The 23,787-nt window shown below is 31.6% G+C and overlaps 2 protein-coding genes across 8 annotated transcripts; one reads left to right on the forward strand and one right to left on the reverse strand.

Moving 5' to 3' along the window:
- Positions 1 to 47: 47 nt before the first annotated feature.
- On the reverse strand, positions 48 to 9,221 carry LOC130641842 (uncharacterized). Of its 7 annotated transcripts, none has more exons than XR_008982508.1 (10): positions 7,605 to 8,339; positions 4,531 to 4,599; positions 3,365 to 3,559; positions 3,249 to 3,293; positions 2,800 to 2,838; positions 2,579 to 2,609; positions 2,469 to 2,508; positions 2,129 to 2,313; positions 1,335 to 1,401; positions 48 to 397 (listed from the first exon to the last, which is right to left on the reverse strand). XR_008982508.1 is itself a non-coding variant. In XM_057448834.1 (9 exons), the coding sequence occupies exons 3-9, from the start codon at positions 3,485 to 3,487 to the stop codon at positions 386 to 388; spliced, it is 357 nt and encodes a 118-aa protein (XP_057304817.1). In that variant the 5' UTR covers positions 3,488 to 3,559; positions 4,531 to 4,599; positions 7,605 to 8,344; the 3' UTR covers positions 48 to 385. The 7 variants fall into 7 exon arrangements, 5 of the variants coding, with proteins under 5 accessions (XP_057304817.1, XP_057304815.1, XP_057304813.1 ...); XR_008982507.1 differs by having other exon boundaries at positions 1,329 to 1,401; XM_057448834.1 differs by lacking the exon at positions 2,129 to 2,313 and having other exon boundaries at positions 7,605 to 8,344.
- On the forward strand, positions 8,069 to 22,026 carry LOC130642326 (coadhesin-like). The gene is made up of 11 exons (XM_057449415.1): positions 8,069 to 8,192; positions 8,780 to 8,866; positions 12,784 to 12,999; positions 13,600 to 13,812; positions 14,137 to 14,307; positions 15,111 to 15,281; positions 15,608 to 15,778; positions 16,581 to 16,751; positions 18,259 to 18,429; positions 20,399 to 20,569; positions 21,578 to 22,026. Exons 1-11 carry the CDS (start codon positions 8,069 to 8,071, stop codon positions 21,832 to 21,834), a joined length of 1,923 nt encoding a protein of 640 aa, XP_057305398.1. The 3' UTR covers positions 21,835 to 22,026.
- Positions 22,027 to 23,787: the final 1,761 nt, after the last annotated feature.

Genomic DNA, 23,787 nt, shown 5'->3' on the forward strand with positions numbered 1-23,787 from the left:
AATTTTCTGACATGCGTGACAAGCTTGTCTTTGTAAAAAGCCAAAAATATATAAAATATAATCTTTTTTCCAATAAGAAGAAATATGAATTACAATTAAAATGCTATGTTTTGTAAATAGAAAAACATTTATAGCATAACCTAACAATAAATTGAATGTTCTATAATACTTTTAATGAATTTCAAGCCATGAATTGATCAAGTCAATAACTTGTGTAAATTTATTTTCATCTTATTGCGAATGTTTGATGCATGTTTGTTGCAAATGTTCAATAAATATCGTGGATGGAAGAACAGATAAATTTTGGCAGCTCTGAACCAGATGTTCCTATTCCATATATAGTGTTCTGACTCCCTACACTTTCGCTAGTGAATCATCTTTGCAATTAAGCCAGCACCTAAAATCGATGTAGATTATAATACGGATTATCAATTTTTAACCGATAAGTGTATGTGGTCATTATATATTGTCATATAATACTACTACTTTGAGTTTTTAACACCTTTAAACTGTACTGAATAATAATAATAAGTTGTAATTCGTATTGCAACTACTGTTTAAACTGTGTAGCTGGTTTACTAACTAGGTAACTTAAGGAGGAAAAATACTTACAATTAGATTTATCACTGTAGACGCTTCTATTTAAAACCAGCTTACTCAAAAGTTAACGTCCTATTACTAACTAGCATCCTAGATTTTCTTTTTACTCTACTTGATATAAGTGAATTTGCACGCGAATCTGAATGCTAGTCCAACGATGAGATCATCTTGTCGTTAGCAGATTAACTGGAGTTTGGACCAATCTTCTTTCATACACAGCACCAGAAATTTTTATTAAAAACAGATAGGTACTTGACATGATGCTGATGCAAAAAAAGCGAATGTAACAAATCATAACTCTAATTGGGACATATCGCTTTTGCTTATGAACTACGAAACGACGGATATCACTTAGAAATCAAAGTAAAAAAACTGACGCCCAAAAACTATGAAGCAAAAATATTAGCGTGAGATGAAAAAATATTAGCGTTTTTTCACATATATTCGGAAATGCACGCAAAAAATGATAGCTAATTATTTATTTGGAGAATGTCCTGAAGATTTATTTTTCTTTATCAAAACCTAATAGTTAATAGTTAACTATATCATAATTTTTTTTTTAGTAACGAAGCTTTTATGACGATCACTGTCGAGGGGCTATCAAAACAATAACAATAGCTAAACGAGTCTTTCTGTCAAAAAACTATCATTTTTATTTTTCCATCGATATAATTCTTGTATCCAAGAAACAGATTTGATCTACAAGAAAAAAAGGGGTCATAGCATACATATACATGTTGTAGTGATGTGTAACGTATCTTGCAACATTCACAAAAGCCATCATCGGCAACATCTTGAGGTCTAGGAAGAACATATTTATTACGTGAACATTAATAGAAAGAATCTTAAGAGACGTTGTTGGAGTTATGATAAAACGAATACTTTTGCGCTTTCTTTTACAAATGTGTAGATTATTAGATGACGCTCAAAAACCTTGAAATCGTAAAAACATTTTAGGAAAATCCCCAGTTTCAGCTTGTCAAGATTCAATTTTTAAAGACCTTGATATTTAGATTTACAGTTACCAAAATCACCGTAATTTCAGAAGAACACAATCAAGTTTCTTTTTTTTCAGTAAAGTAGCTATACAGCATTCATGGATCTCTGGAGGCAAAATGTATTCAAAATAGTGGAATTAATTACTAACAAAGTTTTATCCCAAAATAACAAAAGAGGTCTTTTTTTCTTCAATAAAAATGTTATTTCAAATGTCGATAAAATATAGTAGTTATTTATAAAGAAAACAAAGAGGAATAAAAAATAAGAATAAAATAAGAAAATTTGAGCCTATATTCAGTCATTTTGCAAAGAAAATTGAGGCTCAGGTCAAAATACGGTTACCTTTCAAAAAACAACGTGTAATGCAGGAATTGTAGAAAATACATCTAGGCATTTTCTACGTTGTTGATTTGTCATACCATAAAAAAAGTTTTTTGCCGCCCACTAGCTGCAAAGCACCAAGTAATGCTTTTCCAGAAACAGTTAAGAAGTTGTAGTTAGCATAAAATTAAAACACACAGACTCTTACTTTAAAATAGTGACCCTAGGAATAAAAAAGAGCACCATAGAGAATACTAATTTAGATGTGAACTGTTAAGATGCCTTGTATCACACGAGTCATGTCTTGTGATTTCCTTGTCGATTTCAAACAGACAACCCTTTTCAAAGTGAAGATTAGGGATCTTCGTCTTATATATTAATGGCTTGAACAAACTAAAAACATAATAAAGAAACAGGCATATTAACAATACGTTAACGTTAACAATTCAAATTTAATCATGAGATTCAGGTTGTAATAAAGCCAAATCATTATTATTTTTATTTACTGAACACGTTAAAACTACACAAGAAAGGAGAGAGCTACTTACTTTTCACGATCTCTGATAATCATGTAAGGCTCTTTTAATACTATAAAATAATTGTGTCACAATACACGTTATTGATGAAAGGTTATACTTCTCATTGTAAGTGTGCTCACCTTCTACCTCAATTACAGTTTTTTGCCCTTCCTACAATGAAATCATTGATAAATTGAAATAACAAGCAAAAGTTTTAGTTATTAATTAAGCAATCGTACAAAAATTGAATAAACAAGAATGCTAGTTTTATATATTAACATCTCAGGAAATATGCAACATAAAAACAGCGCTTGCTACTAGTTTATTATTAGGAAATGAAATTCAGTGATGTAATACATACCTTCAGTTTCAGAATACTTGCATGGGAGATCTTTTTTAGCTAAGAATAGAAGATAAACATCATATATATATATATGATGTTTATTTTTATATAACTTGTAGTGGAAGAAAGAACAGAAGCAGAACCTTGAGCACACTAATTTTTTGAGCCTTGATAATATGCGAGTTTAACATGCAGTAGGCAAGAAAAAAATTGACTTTGTTTGTGCAAATATAGAAAACGTGAATTCACAATGAAGCTTCTTTTAAATCACAGCTCAAGAATACAAACACTACATTTCTTATTTGTGATCACAAAAATCCAAACAACTGCCTTGTGTGCAAGAATATTTGACATCAATTAATAACTTGAATTGAAATTATAGAATCCTGGTGAGAATATTTGCTTCTCTGGATCTTTAAATTTTTTACTTTTTACTTTTGTACACTACAAGAAATAATGATTTCTACCTGATTCTCTATATCTTTTAAATGTAATGGCACACACAAGTTCTTCTATAAGAAAAAAATGCAGTAAATATTTGGAAGCAAAATAACAGTAAAGTTCCTTAGAGTTAATAAATTACCTGCTTTCTCAAAGACAACATGCATTTATCACCATAATCGTATCTAAGCTCTTCATTAGTCTTTATGAGTTTTAGAGACTTTAAGCCTAGATACGGCACTTTGTCACGAACCAGTAACACCATTTTACAATTGGCACACCGGGATGGGCATGGTTCACGAATCTCGCCAAGCAGTTGGAATGTGTTGCATCAATGCTTAAATATAGTAGAAAAACTATTCAGATACTATTTACGGATTAGAAACAAAGTTTAAAATATCTTGAATTAGAGTTTTTGGGCAACATTTGTGTACCATTACCAAAAGCTGCAATATAATAATTTGTATACCTATATTTGTTATATAAATAACTACATAAAACGTTTCTATCTCTTATAATAATACGAAGTGTATGTGACGGTCATAGTGGATATCGTCATTTTCCTTTGATGTCGCCGAAATTTTCTCTGATGTCGCCAAAAAAAATTATGTCTCGGATGTTAAATTTTATGACATTACGGCGCGACGTCAATAACACTACTACTAACGTCAATATCCTATATTAAATTAATGAAGCCATTACAGTGCACTTAAATATTTAAGGCCAAATAACTTGGAAACGAGGTGGTGTCAATGATTTTTCCCCGCGTGGGTAAATAGGGACCAGATAGGACCAATTTGGGTAATTTTCCGAAACCTGGGTCCCTGAATCCGTTTCGGAATGGACGGGTTAATAACGTCATCAAAAATCAATTAAACCCCCATATTTCCGTAACCGTTTGTCAATACATGATCCTATACATTTTCTTGATCAGCGTTTAAAGACCTATACGTTGAAGCCAACAGGTATACAAATTTCTAAAAATTAATTTTGTTTGTTTTCGCGGGTCTTTGCTGACGTCAGCATATTTTTTAAACCCTTATATATCATTAACCGTTCATCAAAATCACATGATCACATACATTCTCTTCATGAGCGTGTCGAGCTCTACACAATAGAGACAACGGATAAAATGAATTTCGTCAATTTGTTTTTTCATATGCACTGCTGACATCAGCAAAAGGTCTTAAATAACCAATTTTTACATTGTCCCTCCTGCCTAAGTGGATTTCTCCACAGGCCTTATCGACTAGTTTATTATATTGAAAATCACTTTCCCATTTCCCCATAAAAAATGAATTCACTCACTGGATATTTTCTAGCAGCGTTCATGTCAACTTAGCAGTTTAGTTCAATATTGGTTCTTTATCTTTATAACTAAGAAAAAGTAATTCCTATGAATAAGGATAGACAATAAGGCACCAAACATCAAACATGGCTAACCTTTACAGTACAGTCCAGATGTAAGCGTACGCGTACGCTCAAGTTTCACACCTTTTTCTCGGAGGCGGTAGTTGTTTGTCTTTTGTTCTTATTAATTATCTTGCGAGTCTTGTAAGTCATTAACTTGCGCGTAAAAAACAAAAGATTATCGAAGAAAAAATAGCTTATTATAACTGCGCGTAACTATTGTTAAATAGTGTTAACATAACTATTCCCAATAGCATAATTGCAAATGTTATCAACTCTATCAATGTGACACGAAGAGCCATTGTTTAATAGTTTTATTAAACAATTGTTTTGCGTGGAAACTAAATAAACTAGCGAGAAGGCATTGTTGGTTGCGCGGGTGAAATAAAGGATTTAAGCGATAGAAATTATTATATTTTAACAAAGATTGAAACTTTAATTTTAATAGAAATGTTTTTTTTAGATTGCATTTTAAAACTTTAAAAACGAAAAACGGCGATAGAAATGTTTTTTTAGATCGCATTTTAGAAGTTTAAAAAACGGAAAACGGCGATAGAAATGTTTTTTTAGATCGCATTTTAAAATTTTAAAAACGAAAAACGGCGATAGAAATGTTTTTTTTAGATCGCATTTTAAAAGTTTAAAAACGAAAAACGGCGATAGAAATGTTTTTTTAGATCGCATTTTTAAATTTTAAAACTAAAAACGGCGATAGAAATGTTTTTAGATCGCATTTTAAAAGTATAAAAACGAAAAACGGCGATAGAAATGTTTTTTTTAGATCGCATTTTAAAAGTTTAAAAACGAAAAACGGCGATAGAAATGTTTTTTTAGATCGCATTTTAAAAGTTTAAAAACGAAAAACGGCGATAGAAATGTTTTTTTAGATCGCATTTTAAAAGTTTTAAAACGAAAAACGGCGATAGAATTGTTTTTTTAGATCGCATTTTTAAAGTTTTAAAACGGAAAACGGCGATAGAATGTTTTTTTTAGATCGCATTTTCAAAGTTAAAAACAAAAAACGGCTATAGAAAAGATTCGTTATATCACATTTTAAAAGTTTAATAACGAAGAGCGGCGATAGAAATGATTTTTTAGAAAGTTACAGAACGAAGAACGGTGATAGGAAAGCTTCGTTAGATAGTGTTTTAAGTATTTAAAATGTTATCAACTCTATCAATGTGACATGGCGATCCATTGTTTGATAGTTTTATAAAATAAAAGATTTGCGCGAAAACTAAATAGACAGCGAGATGCATTGTTTAAATCTTTTAAGAGATAGAGCTGTTGCGCTGAAAAAAAACAAAGACAATGTTTTTAACAATAAAATGTAGGTGATACTATAAAACGTCAAAAGTTATATTTTTAGATTTTTTCTTTCTTCGGTATTAAAATTTAATTTGTTTTTGAAATCTTATCGCGAAGGGAAAAGTCCCGAACGTAGGGTTTTCCCGTTTGCGTTGCTAAACGTTGCTTTTTATAAAAAGAACTTTAAAGTTTCGCATGTTAAAAAATATGTTTCGACGATAAAGAAATATTACTAAAAGTTTTAAAAGTAGCATTAGTTTTTTTTTAAATATTTAGATCATTGCATTTCTTGTTTTTTAAAAGAGCTTGTGTTTTTTAAATATATCAGATTAAAATCGCGTTACTATAATTAGTTTCGTTGTTAAAAAAAAATTAAAATTCAATAGCCTTCGCGTTTAATTTTTTCTCGCGCAGAGTATTGTTTTTAAACAATGTTTCTTGCTATGCTTTTGTTTTTAACACGAAGCAATTATTTTCGCGCAATTTGAAAGGAACTCGCTATCCTATTGTTTTTTTTAATGAAAGCAATTATTTTTGCAAGTTGAGCGTACGCGTACGCTTACATCTGGACTGTACTGTATATATAAAATAGCAGTTGTCACAAAACATATACATAATAAAAAAATAAAAATGATGTTAAAAAACATTAAATAAATTAGGCAATACAAGAGTTCACAGTTTTAACTAACTATTGTTTAAATAAATCTTTCTCTTGTTACAATGCTCTTTTTTGAGAATTGAAAAATGGAAGTAAACTGTTATGAATTAAGAAAAGTTACAAATCATTCACATATGTTTTAAGTAGGGTTACTGGCAATAACTTACTAAATTTTCATGCCTTAAAACCATTTTTTTTTAAAAATACAAAATATTCATAATGCCCATGGTCTTATTAAATTCACTCCGTTTACTTCCCTTTTTAATACAGAAAATAAGTGAACAACTTAAACTGTGAAAAGGTCAATAAAAGAGAATATAGCACATTGAAATTTTATGCGGGATATAACTTTACACTAGAGGTTTTGGATATATAATAGTTATAAACCAGAAATACGTGTTGACTTTTGCAATTTGATTTATATATATATGTAACATTATATTTTTTAATAAACTTATGAAGAGATTATGCATAATACGTTATTTCAAACAACACAATTTTAGCTATTTGGTCAACTTTTAATGGGAGATTGAGTGCTTAAAGTACAGGTGAACCTAGAGTACAAGTCGAAACCCTTGTGAATTTTGTGTTGGACAACAATTTTTTTTGCTGTTTCAGTGAAAAACGATCTACAAAATTATGTTATTTTGTAGTTCTTCTAATTTCATTTTTTGAAAAATACTGTATTTATATACCTTACGCAATTAAGAATCTTAAAAATGTGCAAATACACACAGAATTTCATAATTGCATATGACATATGAATACAGGAAAATTAAAACTTGGGATCTGTGAAAGATATATATGTCCAAAATATGAAAAAGATAATCGTTTTTTAAGTTGAGTAGAAAATGTACATTACATATACTTTAAAGAAACATATACATGGTCGTTCAGCATATATATTTTTATGGTAATATTTCGACCTCCATATTGGAGGTCTTCATCAGACTATAAAAATTTTTTTAACGGTTGTCATTACATTGACATCAAATCGACGTCGTACCTTACGATCAAATTTATTAAATTCTTGTTAAGCATTTTCGCATTGTCCCAATCATAACCAGCATTACAAGAACTAGAGTGAAATGAATCTCCTGATGCGCTCCACTTTCCTTTAATGTTGGTGTCTTTGTGTTGTTCGAAGCGGGTAGCGATTCCCAACTTCGTCTCCCCAAAATATTTTTTGCCGCATTTGCATGGGATAATGTATACGCCGGGTTGACTTAGTGGTGGTAGTTGGCATTTGTTTTTCGATGTCAATATTGTCTGAATTTTAGCAGAGCTTTTAAAGACAGTTTTATATCATTTAAAGAGTACATTACATATATAATATATAATTGCATCTACCACCGCATCCAGTAGCGCATATATACTCTCTATGGCAAATCAGCTGTTCATTTGTTCTTAAAGAAATATTAAAGAATATGCAAATAATAAAAAAAATTATAGATATTATCTTGTGTTCTTATGGTATCATTATATTATTGCCCTCCAAAAACCAAAGAATGGGTGCATAAAAATCCCTGTTTTATGAGCCATAAACAAATCAAACCATTGCATTTTTCATATAACTCTTCCGTGTATCAGCCAAGTAATAAAAAATAAATATAAAGATGTTTTTTGCATTCAAAAGCTTCTGTGTTTTAACATGATTATTCACACACCGGTGTCAACAAAAGTTATGACATTTTTACAGATAAAGAACGTCATTGATGTATATATAAAAAATATTGTATAATGCCTTTAAACAAACAACTTCACTGTGCAATGTACAAATGGTATTCAAAGACCAGCTATGATGTATATAAGTTGTAATATAGAAATTCACAGCTTAATATATATAAATAAAGTTACAAATGTCCAGAAACAAATGTGTTAGGTATCAGAAATGTTGATGCAGACAAACTTATGAAGTTGTCACAAGCAATAAAAGAACTATATAAATTAACACTTTTATATAAAAAGAATGAAAAGATAATAAATATTTAGTATCCATGATTTAAAAAACATTTATGCCTACCATAATTGTTTGGCTAGGAATGAAATGTCTTGTGTTGTACATTTATGAAGCTATGCTATCTTATTTATATAAAAACATGAAATATTGCACATTGTTCCAGTATGCTAGCTAGACACTTCACAGAGAAGTGAACACAACACAATATTTTCACAAATTAGTTTGGTGTTTTTGGAATAAATATTTGTATATTATATTTTTTCACGACGATAAAGTAAATGTGGTACAGGAAAGACATTGTATTTCGGGTAAATGAATTAAAAGAAAAAAAAATTATATTGTATCCAATATGTCCATATTTTAGTCAAAAAAACTAGCTCTTATAGAATGCTATATAGCAGATACTTTTTCCAAGGTTACTTTTAACACACTCGATACATTTTTGGGAGGTCACATAACTCACATACTTTGTGCAGGAGACGCCGGTTCAATTTTGTAATGCGGCTATTATATATGCTGGTTATTGAAAGTTACCATAGCTCCCCCCCATCCACATGAACCTCCAAGGGAGTGGATCATGGCTAATTATCCTAGTTACATGTAACAAACTTTCAGACAAGTCATAAAAGCAGTAACATTTTTTAAACTTTTTTAACCCTAAGACTGATAAAGGCTTGGCGCCGCAATATATATGACCAGCCAGCCAAGGGAAATTGAACACTGCTCTGGTCTTCTGAGATGATTTTAAACACTACAATTAGCTACAAGAACCTAGCTAGATAGCTTCTACAACTAACGAGCTAGCTATAGCTTTTGTAACTGGGTAAGATAGCTAGCTATTTCACCTATTCCACAACGTTTTTTAATAATAGTAAAACAAACATAAAATACTTTCATTGAGATAGCTAGCTAGCTAGCTATCTACACGAGTGTTGCTGTCAGCTAAATGAAAACTGGCGATATAAACCAAAGCAAAACACAGTTAGCTAGCCAGCATAAACTTTGAACAACTTATTGTAGAGAGAGTTTTGTTTACAATACAGCACGGGCCCCAAACTTAACCAAAAAGATTTGCTAAACTACTGTTGGAGTGTCGCTGCTGCCAATCACGCTGCCATCTTGAAATTATGCACGGTAACAAAACAGCCGGAATGGTAGCAAAACCGCCCGATCTCCCGTAACAAAACAACCCGATGTGACAAAACAGACCTATTTATGTAGCAATCCCGCCCGGATGTAACAAATCAGCCCTGCCGACATGTAACAAAACAGTCCATGAATATAGTTATTATTATTATTATTATTATTATTATTATTATTATTATTATTATTATTATTATTATTATTATTATTATTATTATTATTATTATTATTATTATTATTATTATTATTATTATTATTATTATTATTATTATTATTATTATTATTATTATTATCTTATATATTAATTCCCTTGCGTGACTAAAACTGTGAGTCCACGACACGGAAATCACGGGTTACTTTCTTATGACGTGGCCGTACGCTAAAATTTAACTAAAAAAATTAGGGTTGTACTGCATAGAAATCGCACATAAGGTGTAAATATATAACCCGCTGCTAATAACGATATAAATATATATACCCTTATGCCAAAAAAACTCTATGTTAGCATATATATATAGGTATCGCTACATATGAAACGGTATTAGATATTCACAAAGCATACGGACTGTTAAATGAAGTTCCTAGCATAAAACGGAAATTGTGTTTACGAAAAAGATGGCTGTTCTTTTTGAGTATTCTCTACTCTTTCATTCAAAATAAATCTTTAAAAAAACATTTGAAGAAGAGCATGGTTTTATAAATTAATCATAGCAAGGTTCTGTAAGGTTTTTTCATGTTTTATTTTCAGTTTTGATTATATTATTGTTGCCAGACATGTTTTATAGCTAGCATCATAAAAAGCCAACCACCACCAACAACTAGCTAGCTAGCTAGCTAGGAATATATATATATATATGTAGCCATGTTCTTTATACCTAGCTAAGTCTCCAGTTTATATTTAAGTGACTAGCTATTAGCTGCTGTAGCTAGCTAATGCTAGCTTTAAACTAAAGATTCCCAGTATATATATTCCCACAAAACACATCTAACGTTATTAACCCTGAAAATTTTAAACATTTTCCTGGGTTTTTTTTGGTTTGCGAAGTTCTTTTCCTCCAAATATTCTGAAAATAAAGTTCAGAAATTACTTATTTTTAAAATGTAAATTTAATTTGTTTCAAATTGTGGGCAAAAACCTTAATCAGCATGCTAAAAGAACTGACTTTTCTTAATTTAAAATTACTAAACACAACCATTTTCTTACATTTAGTGTAAACTTTTGTGCGTATGGCTTATATTTAATACACCAAAAGAGCTACTTTGTTGATTTCAATTTTATACTCTTTGTAAGCTATTTTTTTCTTCTTTTTGACATTTCTGTTTTACCACTCAATTTTTACATTTTATAAGTTATTTGGAACAGAATGGTATGAAATAGACCAAAATACCTGATCTTAGTTGTTTTTAATTTACAGGCTGTGTCTGTGAAACCTTAAGGGGAACATTTGGTGGAAGACAATGGCATGACATATACTGATAACTGATTTTTGTTGTGTTAGATGTTATATCTGAACCTTTTTGACATTTTATGTTAATTTTGCGAGGAAGGACCATATATATATACACAGAAGAAGAATTCAATATTACACCTTGCAAGCTTTGTTTTTCTATATTTTGTATAAATTCTTACTGGGGAGGACTCCGTGCAATATATCGAAATGACTGATCCTTCTCGATTTAAATTTGATGTGTTCTAAATCGTATATAGTTTTGGAAATTTTGTGTAAGATTTAATGGGTAAGGGCTAGATGCAATATGTCAAAAAAACTTTTTTTGTTGAATCAGAAGCACTCCCTACAACCATTCTTTTTTTTACAGTTTGTGAAGCTTTTGTGAGGAAAGAGTGTATGCAATATTATCGAAATAACTGATTTTTGTTGCAAACTGTTTTTCTTTGGCATTTTGGATTAAAATATTGTTTTAGAGGGCATATGCAGTAGATATATGTACTGAAATAGTTAAATTTTGCAAACTTTGATTTTGTCGTTACCTCTCATTTTTTACATTTTGATTAAACTTTTGTGGGAGACCTTCGGTATGCGAAGGACCAAAATAAGAGATTTTAGTATTATTTAGAATTTGTATTTTGTGTTGCAAAATTGGTGCAAAAATTGACATAAAATGAACTTATATACAGATTGATTGCTGTTGTTTAACATGACTCATTATGACTTATATATATATTTTATGAAAATTTGTGACAGAATACTATGTGAGATTTGAAATTTTGTTTACTTTATTGATGGTAAAACAGCATGCAAATTGCTAAAAGGACTTTATTAATTTTAGATTTAAACACCGTTATTTTGTTGGCATTTTGTCTAAAGTTTGGTGAGGAAGGACTGTATGCAATATATCAAATAATGTTTCATTGCATTATAATTTGTCCTTGCAAATCCCTTTTTTTCACCTTAGATAAAAAATTCTGTCAGAGGCACAATTTATTTTTTTTTTTTCATATTGTGTGTCAACCTTTGGCAGGGTTTGCAATAAACTAACTGATTTTAACATATACAATGAGAGAGATTTGTGTTTGACATTGATCAGCTTTTTTGTATATATGTGGCGTTTTGAGTGATTTAAATTTTATGGGTGAGATGTATGTTGAAAACTTCTTTCCGAATAATTTTCGCATTTGTCAGATGGTCAGAGCAAGTAATTTTAGTAGATTTAGATTTTAAATGTCACATAAATACTGCAGTTGTTGAAAACCTTCAATTTTTTTGGTCATTTATATAATAATGCAGATGTAAGATGCGCACTGCTGTATTGTTTGATTTTTGATGGACATATATCTGCTACATAAATTAAATGGAATACAGTGGATTCTTCCACGGGAAACAGCTAGTTATTATTATTATTATTATTATTATTATTATTATTATTATTATTATTATTATTATTATTATTATTATTATTATTATTATTATTATTATTATTATTATTATTATTATTATTATTATTATTATTATTATTATTATTATTATTATTATTATTATTATTATTATTATTATTATTATTATTATTATTATTATTATTATTATTATTATTATTATTATTATTATCTTGTTCCAAAACCTAGAAGTGCTTCATGGAAATTGGGGAGCATGGTCATCGTACTCAGCATGTCCCGTGACTTGCGGAAATTGGGGCAGATGGTCGTCGTACTCAGCATGTCCCGTCACCTGCGGAGGTGGAATCAGGACAAGAACACGTCTATGTAACAATCCTGTAAACGGCGGAAACATTTGCATTGGAAGCAGCACACAACAACTTAATTGCTCCACATCACCTTGCAGTATGTCTTTCAAACTCTAGCTATAATGATTGCATTGTGTTTAAAAAGAAAAAAAAAATCTATAACGGATTGGGCGAACCTTTTGTGATCATTTTTAATCACAAAGTACATCAAATTATTTCACACCTTCACCCTGTGATATTTTTCTTATAAATACTTTCACTGAAATGCAATAATATTTTTCTTGTTTTATGATTATATAAAAAAATATATATTTTTAAAATCCAAATAATAGTACGAAATATTATTATTATTATTATTATTATTATTATTATTATTATTATTATTATTATTATTATTATTATTATTATTATTATTATTATTATTATTATTATTATTATTATTATTATTATTATTATTATTATTATTATTATTAACATTTATTTGGGTTCAATTTTGTACAAAATTGTTCTTCTCCCTAAAATGAAATATAAAAATGAAAAAAATTATAGATTAAGAATAAATAAGTGTTCAAAAAATAAATTTTTGCGATTTTTTGTAAATTTATAAAAATTATCCCGCAAAGAATAACAACAAGTCTATCCTGTAACATGTTTCCAATCAATGGTCCTCCAAAACATAATATTGAAATATGGTGATTTTATAGTTGTGTTCTATTTGTTAACCTTTTAACTCTTTTAGTTGTACACGGAAATTGGGGCGGATGGTCGTCGTACTCAGCATGTCCAGTCACCTGCGGTGGTGGAATCATGACAAGAACACGGTTATGTAACAATCCTGCTCCCGAAAATGGTGGAAATCCTTGCTTTGGAAGCGGCACAGAACAACAAAGTTGTGCTACATCACCTTGCAGTATGCCTTACTAAATTTTGATACTGCATTATAATTTACTAAGTACTTTAGTATCGATTACATCCTTTCTGCAAGATTTCCGTTCCAATATTCTACGACATAAATGTACAAATATAAACGCTACAGCATCAGAGAACTACAATAAACCATGTTGTTATTTTACATGCTATAAATACTTTTGTAGTATAATTATGTATATTCCCGTTATTTTATCAATAGCTTGCTTTTAATGATAAAAATCAAATCTTAATATTGCAAAAACTAATATCGAAAACATATGGCTTTCACAGTCGTTCCCATTTTTTAATCCTTCAACTGTTTTAGTTGTACACGGAAATTGGGGCGGATGGTCGTCGTACTCAGCATGTCCAGTCACCTGCGGAGGTGGAATCAGGACAAGAACACGTCTATGTAACAATCCTGCTCCTGCAAACGGTGGAAACATTTGCATTGGAAGCAGCACACAACAACTTAATTGCTCCACATCACCTTGCAGTATGTCTTTCAAACTCTAGCTATAATGATTGCATTGTGTTTAAAAAGAAAAAAAAAATCTATAACGGATTGGGCGAACCTTTTGTGATCATTTTTAATCACAAAGTACATCGAATTATTTTACACCTTCACCCTGTGATGTTTTTCTTATAAATACTTTCACTGAAATGCAATAATGTTTTTCTTGTTTTATGATTAACTTATTATAAAAAAATATATATTTTTAAAATCCAAATAATAGTACGAAATATATGACTCCTTAAACAAAACAATTGACTTTGAAATATTTTAGCACACTGCACAGTAAAAAAGTTAGTAAGGGCCTTAATTGAGTATGAAAAATTCGTGTCGGTGAAGAAGAAAAAGTAACGGCAACGATAACACCCAAACATCATTTCGATTGTTTTGTTTACAAGCGCTTTCGGTTCGGTGCTTGAGATGGCTTCTTTTTCAAGCATTCACCTATCGCACCTTTTTGAAACACTTCTATACCGTATTTTGCGGGAAACGATGATCATTTAAGGCTGTAACCCTTATATTTCAATTCTCCTTTCCTTTAACAGTAGTCTGTTTGCGTGATAATTTTATTCATAACGTCTGCTCTTTGAACTTGCAAAATAATTGTTGTGGACATAGACGTTGTTTTTTGGCCTTCAAATACCCTTGAATTATGTCCTTTAATTAGATTTTGGGTGTTCGTAGTACGCAAATAACTGATGTTTAGAGTTTCTTATTAAAACGTTTGTAATACTTACGGTTTTTGTTTAAATTTTCTCTTACATATCATTACATATCCTTTTTAGTTGTACACGGAAATTGGGGCGGATGGTCGTCGTACTCAGCATGTCCAGTCACCTGCGGTGGTGGAATCATGACAAGAACACGGCTATGTAACAATCCTGCTCCCGAAAATGGTGGAAATCATTGCTTTGGAAGCGGCACAGAACAACAAAGTTGCGCTACATCACATTGCAGTATGCCTTACTAAATTTTGATACCGCATTATAATTTACAAAGTACTTTAGTATCGATTACATCCTTTCTGCAAGATTTCCGTTCCAATATTCTACGACATAAATGTACAAATATAAACGCTACAGCATCAAAGAACTACAATAAACCATGTTGTGATTTTACATGCTATAAATACTTTTGTAGTATAATTATATGTATTTTCCCGTTATTTTATCAATAGTTTGCTTTTAATGATAAAAATCAAATCTTAATATTGCAAAAACTAATATCGAAAACACATGGCTTTCACAGTCGTTCCCATTTTTTAATCCTTTAACTGTTTTAGTTGTACACGGAAATTGGGGCGGATGGTCGTCGTACTCAGCATGTCCAGTCACCTGCGGAGGTGGAGTCAGGACAAGAACACGTCTATGTAACAATCCTGCTCCTGTAAACGGCGGAAACATTTGCATTGGAAGCAGCACACAACAACTTAATTGCTCCCCATCACCTTGCAGTATGTCATTCAAACTCTAGCTATAATGATTGCATTGTGTTTAAAAAGAAAAAAAATCTATAACGGATTGGGCGAACCTTTTGTGATCATTTTTAATCACAAAGTACATCGAATTATTTCACACCTACACCCTGTGATGTTTTTCTTATAAATACTTTCACTGAAATGCAATAATATTTTTCTTGTTTTATGATTAACTTATTATAAAAAAATGTATATTTTTAAAGTCCAAATAATAGTACGAAATATATGACTCCTTAGACAAAACAATTGACTTTGAAATACTATAGCACACTGCACAGTAAAAAAAGTTAGTGAGGGCCTTAATTGAGTATGAAAAATTCGTGTCGGTGAAAAAGAAAAAGTAACGACAACGATAACACCCAAACATCATTTCGATTGTTTTGTTTACAAGCGCTTTCGGTTCGGTGCTTGAGATGGCTTCTTTTTCAAGCATACACCTATCGCACCTTTTTTAAACACTTCTATACCGTATTTTGCGGGAAACGATGATCATTTAAGGCTGTAACCCTTATATTTCAATTCTCCTTTCCTTTAACAGTAGTCTGTTTGCGTGATAATTTCATTCATAACGTCTGCTTTTTGAACTTGCAAAATAATCGGCGTGGACATAGACGCTGTTTTTTGGCCTTTAAATACCCTTAAATTATGTCCCTTGATTAGATTTTGGGTGTTCGTAGTGCACAAATAACTGATGCTTAGAGTTTCTTATTAAAAAGTTTGTAATACTTACGGTTTTTGTTTAAATTTTCTCTTACATATCATTACATATCTTTTTTAGTTGTAAACGGAAATTGGGGAGCATGGTCATCATACTCAGTATGTTCAGTAACTTGCGGCAGTGGCATCAAGACGAAAACACGTCGATGTAACAATCCTGCTTCCGCAAATGGTGGGAACACTTGCATTGGAAACAGCACACATCAACTAAGTTGCGCAGTAGCTCCTTGCGGTATGTCTTACTACATTCCTACCCGTATAATTAATTGTCTATATTTTCGAAAGAATAAAAAAGAAAAAAAAAAACAGGAAAAGAAAAAACTTCTTTTTTTGGCTTTGCCATAAAAACTGTTGTATTCTAATAAAGTATGTTTTTCTTTTTTTATTAGACTTTCTGTTTTAAAAAAAAGGCAGTCTTAATATATTAAAAGTTGATGCCCTATCAGTAATAAAATGTAGCAGTGACTAAAATAGTGTACTGACCAAAGCTTTGTACTGGCTATTTTAAGCAATCAGCCTTTTTACCAACTACTACGACGAAGTTGCCCGAGTCGATTTTCTTTTGCCTTATTTATTGCTTTAAGAAACCAAATGCAATAAAATTAGAATTTCAAATTTAATTATTTTCCCTGGCATGCAATTTGTATTACTTTATATTACCTTGACTGGTCATAAAATAGTCACTTGATTTGTGAAATTTAGTCGGCAAGACATGACTAAACGTTATGCAAGTTTGTTAACCGTCTGGATTTTTCAAGCGGCACTACGGGTTTTTACACATTCTGATTGGCTTAGTGCTCTTGACGACGGGCCGATATATTGCGGTATTGCCCGTCGTCAAAAAAAATGGTAGCTTAAAATGTAAACAAAAAAGAATAAAAATATTTAAGAACCATTGGAAATGATTATATATTTAACTCCTACAATACATTTATCGATAAAAACATTTTCATAGGATAGAAACAAAACAATGTCAAGTTTAACAGTTAATCCAGATTCAGCAACATTTCGTCATGGTGCCTCTTCGACATGGCTAGTTAACTAGCTACATTGTTCATAAAAAAGCGATGATCTGATATCCAGTTTTATCAAAAATACTGAAAATACAGGGCGACGGAATCATAAAAAATACATCTCCTCTCATTTTCAGATTCGTTCCTTCAGCTTTGTGGTGACCGAGTCACTAAAAACTCGTTGAAGCCCATGTTATTCTTGGCTAGCTAGCTAGTTAAAAAAATTACTTCAATATTCGTTGTAACTATATTTTAGCTGCGCATTCAACTTTACATATTATTCTGTACGTGTCGAACATCGTAACGTTTTGTTTACAAAGTTTTATTCTATAGAGACTTTCGAATCCAAATAAAATGTTTGTTTTTAAACAGGACTTCAAATTTTGACCTCGAGTGTTAACAAAAGAAGTGCTAGTGAATTATATTATTATAAGAACACTAAACTAAAATTCTTATTTTTTATTTTCATCTAACTTAGACGGTTAACAAACACAATAATAACCGATTACCCGTGCTGTACCAAAAATATCGCCCTCAGTCATGGCACAGACCTCGCAAGCTCGGTCGGCACTTTTATATTTTGCGGTACAGCCCGGCGTAATCGGTTATTATTGTATTAAAGTAATATTACCAATACTACCAACATATTTACGCAACCATTTATCGATAAGCGCTAAGAAGTATGGTATTTTTACACGTTGCTTCTATGCATTTGTCTCATTTCAGTACCACCTGCAAATTGGGGAGAATGGTCGTCGTACTCAATCTGTTCAGCCACCTGCGGATATGGATTTAAGACAAGAACACGTTTGTGCAACAGTCCTGCTCCTATCAATAGTCATGACTATTGCCCTGGACACAACACAGAGCAACTTAATTGCACTACGTCCCGTTGTAGTAAGTCTTACTAAATTTTGCTTTTGTACATTTGACCGCATTGACATTTAAAGGTAAAAATTCGTTTTTTTAGCACCTTTATTATTTACAAATTGCGTTAGTCTACTTTCTGTTATTGTCAACAAAAATACCTTTACTGTACTACACTAGGGGTGTTTTACATATCCAATAATATAAGCTAAATTTTACTCTAACGTTTAGGCTCATAGCTGTAAACTTCAAAAATCAAAAGTTATTATTTAATTTTAATCTATTTTTAAAACCACAAGCAAATCATTACTAATTGTTATGTATGGATATTTAACGAATGTTATAGCTCGTACGATATATTTTTCTTTGACAAAGGAGGAGTTACACAACTTCAAATAGTGCCCCATTAACCCTATTCGGTCCGGGGTTTTTCGAACATACTATGACCGGGGGGGGGGCGGATTCCGCCCCCCCTCAATAACTTTTCATAGGGTTGTTCAAATTGAATCAAACTTGGCACACTTATAGTACGTCATAAAAGGAACAAAATGGTGCCAAAAAAATTTGCTTGCGTCAGCACATTTTCTGTGACGTCATCAAAAGCTTGAAAATTGTTAAAAATGTCACTATCTGCTTAAAATATAATTACTTTTGTTCTAGAGCGAATTTTTACATTCTGTTTGAAGTTTCTGAAAGCTAAATAAAAGTTATTTAACATATCTTCCGGTTTTTACATGGATCGGATGAAAAATTGCCAAAAATTGCCCGAAAATCCGTTTTTTTTCCGATTTTCGGGTAAAATCCGACAAAATCGGGAAATCGGATTAGTCACGTGTTCAAATTATTCAAAATGATTCTTCTTGATGAAACAAAGTTGTGTTGCATGTTTCAAGTTCTAAGAATAATCCTAACAGGAGTTATTATATTTTCCCCATTATAAGGATTTCATAGAGATTTTTAGGGGTAGTTTCGAGTAATGGCCAATATCAAAGCCTCTGAAAGGTATGGGACCTAAAAAATTAGCATGCAGGTGTCTAATAGATAAATGTTGAAACTCAGTAAGTATCATAGCTATGTAACAAAGCAATCAGGAGTTATTAAAAAAAAACCGTCAGGGGGGGCGGAATCCGCCCCCCCCCCGGACCGAATAGGGTTAAAGAATTGCACTAATAAGGCGACCCCTCTTGCTATATAAATATTGTTGTTGTTACTATGTTAGTTAATTGGTTCTTTCTTTTATCATTGTATATTTTTGAACATAAAAAATGATATCTTAACAAATAATACTTAAGCGAGCAAATTATTTTCGGAAAAAATCTTTGCGATTTTTTAAGTCAATTTTACTAAATGACCATGTTTGCTCAGTGACTAAAATTTTGCACTGAGCAAAGCTTTGTATTGACTCCTTTAACCAATCAGCCTGACCAACTACTGCCGACTTCTTTGAGTCGATTTTACCTTTGTCTATTGCTTTAAGAAACCAGACGCAATAAAGTTAGGATATAAAAATTTAATAATTTTCCTGGCATACATTTTGTATTACTTTATATTACCATGACTAGCCATAAAATAGTAAAAGATTTTTAAAATTTAATGGGCAAGTACTTTATTTCCACCTCTTTTTTGTCAAAAATGCAAAAGGTTTCTGTTAAAGAAAAACTTAGTTGTGCTCCATCAACATGCAGTAAGTCTTGCTAAATTTCATCACTGCATTATTAATCACATTTTGTTAAAAAAAGTAGAAACTTTGTTCTGAAATACTTTAGCATCAATTACCTCCTTTCTGCAAGATTTCTGTTCTAATATTCTGCGACATAAATGTACCAATAAAAACGCTACAGCATCAAAGAACTGTATTACTCCACTTTGCGATGTAACTTGCTATAAATAGTTATGTAGTATAATGAACTATTATCACCTTATTTCATCGAGAGCTTGCTTTTAAATATCAGATCTTAACATTCCAAAACATAATATGGAAGCTATGTTGTTTTCTTAGCTGTACACGGAAATTGGGGTGGATGGTCGTCGTACTCAGCATGTCCAGTCACTTGTGGAGGTGGAATCAGAAGAAGAACACGTTTATGTAACAATCCTGCACCCGCAAATGGTGGAAATCATTGCTTGGGAAACAACACAGAACATCTTGATTGTACTACATCACCTTGCAGTATGTCTTTCTGACTCTTACTATAATGATTGCGTTGTGTTTGAAGAAAGAGATCGTCCATAAAGCATTTGACGAACCTTTCGTTACCATCTTTAATCAAAAGTGCACGTATTTAAGCAGTAGTACATTTAATCACTTCTCATCTCCACCCTGTGATGTTTTGTCACTATAAATACTTTTACTGAAATGCAATAATAAATTTCTTATTTCATCATTAACTTATTTTTAAAAATAAAATGTATGGCTCCTCAGACAAAACAATTGATTTTGAAATGTAATTGCACACTGCCCACTAAAAAAGTATGAAAAATTGGTGTCGTTGAAAAAGCAAAAGTAACGACAATAATAACACTCAAACTACATATTTCAACAATTTCATACTAAGTTTTGGCTCAGCTCTTTAGATGGTTTCTTTTTCAAGCATGCACCAATCAAACCTTTTTGAAACACTTCTATACCGTATTGTGCGGGCAACAATGTGGCTGACTGAGGCTGTAACCCTTATTTTGGTTATTTCTATGTAGATGTATTTTAAAATCATGTCTCGCTAGGAAACGTTGCATTGCGAAGTGATTTCGTATGATTTATATAACGAATTTTAAACTCTCCTTCGGTTTAACGGTAGTCTGTGTGTGTGATAGTTTCATTCATGACGAATTAAAAATACACTAAATATAACCATAGCTTAAAACACTTTTAGTATTATGCGACCTAAATTGACAACCTGTGAGGTTTGTTTAACAAATAGGATAACGTCTGCATTGAAAGTAAAGCGAAACAAGCACGACCTGCACAATTTTTGTCGGCAACTCTTTGGCAATTTTAAGGTTACCTTTATCATAGTATGTTTAGTATGTTTAAAAATTAGTCAACCAATAAGTTTCTTCGACACAACTCTGTCAGCAGTTTGAATTTATCAGAACAGAATAACAAGTAATAACTGGTGGCGTCTTTCAAGAGGTCTAATTAGCTAAAAATGTCTTATTTGTAAAACATCTATTTTTATAGAGGAAAAGAATAGCTTATTGTTAATTGCTGGATCATCTGGAGGTGGTAGTGTTTTCCTTGTGATACTTGTCGTAATTTGTGTGTGCGTGAAAAGACATTGTGGTACATCTTCTCCTGCACCTAAAAATCTCGATGCATCACCTTCGTGCCAAAATCAATACGTTAACCACGGAAGGAGAGATACTGAGTCTATTTCACCATATGCGGTATATAACATGTACGACACTGTACAATTAGATGAGTTTGGATATGAGTAGGTCTGTTTTGTTTGCACATGTTGATTGGGAATACCACCGTTTTTGTATTCTAGTTTACATGCACACATACTATAGACAAGTTATTGCATTGTGATTGAGAATATCATTTGAATATGTAATTTATGTTAAGATTGTTTAGTAAGTTGATATTGTAAGGAAGGTAATAGTGAAGTAGTAGTAGCTAATTAACGAGGAAGTATTTGTTTGTATTTTACTTTTTTTTAAGAGGGGGGGGGGGGGGGGAGCCGGTTAGGTGTATAATTATTTATTTTAATGCTCTTAACTCCGAGGGAGATTTTGCCTCCTTACACCATACCTCTCCTTCCTCCTTTCTTCTCTTCCTTTGCTAAATTTGATTCTTTAATATTTAATTATTGTCAGCAATAAATATCAACAAATGTTTTTTAGTAAATGTTTTTGAAAGCAACCGAGTTGTTACATGATAAGGCATTGCTTTGCATCAAAACACTAGTAAGAATTTAAAAAGTGTTTTGAAAAGAAATAAAAAGATCTTCTCATTTTATATAACTTGTTATTATAGATCTTCTAACTGTATATTAAGTTATTCTGTAAGCCACTGTACAACCATAACAATAAAGTGTTTTTTATTGCTTGTTTGTTTGTTTGTTTGTTTGGTTATGGAAAGAATCTTATCAGTCACAAAAACGCACGCATATTTTAACCAACTTCTGGCCTGGAGCTACAGTTGTTAAAAATATCTTTAGGTTAGATGGTTAACAGTTAGCTAAAAGGAACCCGACCAGTGTGGAGGATTAATAAAAGCCCTGCTAGAAGTCACTCGAAATCACTCTCAAACGTGAAAGTTATGTTCCATATATGAGTACAAACAAGGATCTAACAATAAACAATACAAACAGCTTTGAACTTATCATAAAATTGTTGCTTGAATCCAATATTACTTATATAAATAAAAAAGGAAGGGGTGCAAGTGCTCTTTAAATCGTTTTCTCTAAGCTTTTCATTGTCGTTGCTTTCTTAAATACTTAAAAAAGTGCTATTTAGTATTAATTTAGTAAAATTTACGCCCATTCCCCTCCCCCCTTCTTCGTTGATATATCGCTATTAAGGATAAGTGCGATTATAATTCGGTTGCTAAATTATTAATGCCCTTTCTCCTAAAAAAGTTGTTTCTAAGAAATCCCGAAAAGACCACCGGAATATAACCTGCCATTTTAAACAGATTGACAAAAACAGACAAAAAGGTAGTATTATAATGACTAGTCGGTGGCCGCGGATAACTTCACATGATTGCCTGTCCTTCACATACCGCTTTTCGCGTATCTCGTTACATTGCACGGCGGTAAAAAAAAAAGTGATGTCAAATCTTCCACTTGGTATCAGAGTATGTTTTTTTTGTCTATTTTACTTTTTTAAAAAAGAAGAAATTATGTACAAACTCTTGTCGTTTTCAATTTATTTCAGGTCTCTAGATTGGGCAGAAATGTCCTCGTGCAATTTTTAGGCCGGATTATTGATTGTTCTATCTCAGACAGAAAGTCCATCGACGAATTGGAGGGAAAACTGGGTGTCATTAATTAGTCCTTATACACTACAGCACAAAAACTTTGGATCTAGCAACATCTTTCTTTATTCCGCAAAGTGGCCAATTTTAATGTACGAGATTTCGATGTCTGTTGAAGGGCGCCTAGAGCAAAAGGCATCAGTGTTCAAACAAAATTGGCTGAACTAGCATTGTTCCATCACAAACATCTCCCTATATGCGGCCTCCTCTCCTTGCCCTCGATCCATTAAGAGCCTCGCTTCTATTTTGAAATCCGTAAAGATTAGCGGTCACTTACTTTTGCGTCACTCCAAAGATCCAATTCTGTCAACACTCGATCCATCTGTAGAGGCAGGTTTTTGTAAGGTGAGCGATGCAATTGACATAGCTGAGGGTGATTTAAAGTACAAAACCATAAGAAGTACATCCTG

This window comes from Hydractinia symbiolongicarpus, chromosome 4 (assembly GCF_029227915.1).
Source record: "Hydractinia symbiolongicarpus strain clone_291-10 chromosome 4, HSymV2.1, whole genome shotgun sequence".
Taxonomy (NCBI): domain Eukaryota; kingdom Metazoa; phylum Cnidaria; class Hydrozoa; order Anthoathecata; family Hydractiniidae; genus Hydractinia; species Hydractinia symbiolongicarpus.

What these genes read in the sequence shown, in the direction of transcription:
- LOC130641842 (XM_057448830.1), bottom strand. Translation starts at nt 3,487, where the DNA reads ATGGTGTTACTGGTTCGTGACAAAGTGCCGTATCTAGGCTTAAAGTCT. An exon ending in TAAAAGATATAGAGAATCAG is followed by an intron (nt 2,839 to 3,248) that starts GTAGAAATCATT and finishes TTCTATTCTTAG; the next exon opens with CTAAAAAAGATCTCCCATGC. An exon ending in ATTATCAGAGATCGTGAAAA is followed by an intron (nt 1,402 to 2,468) that starts GTAAGTAGCTCT and finishes TGTTCTTCCTAG; the next exon opens with ACCTCAAGATGTTGCCGATG.
- LOC130642326 (XM_057449415.1), top strand. Translation starts at nt 8,069, where the DNA reads ATGGTATCATTATATTATTGCCCTCCAAAAACCAAAGAATGGGTGCAT. An exon ending in GGAAAGACATTGTATTTCGG is followed by an intron (nt 8,867 to 12,783) that starts GTAAATGAATTA and finishes TCCAAAACCTAG; the next exon opens with AAGTGCTTCATGGAAATTGG. An exon ending in TTGCGCTACATCACATTGCA is followed by an intron (nt 15,282 to 15,607) that starts GTATGCCTTACT and finishes TAACTGTTTTAG; the next exon opens with TTGTACACGGAAATTGGGGC.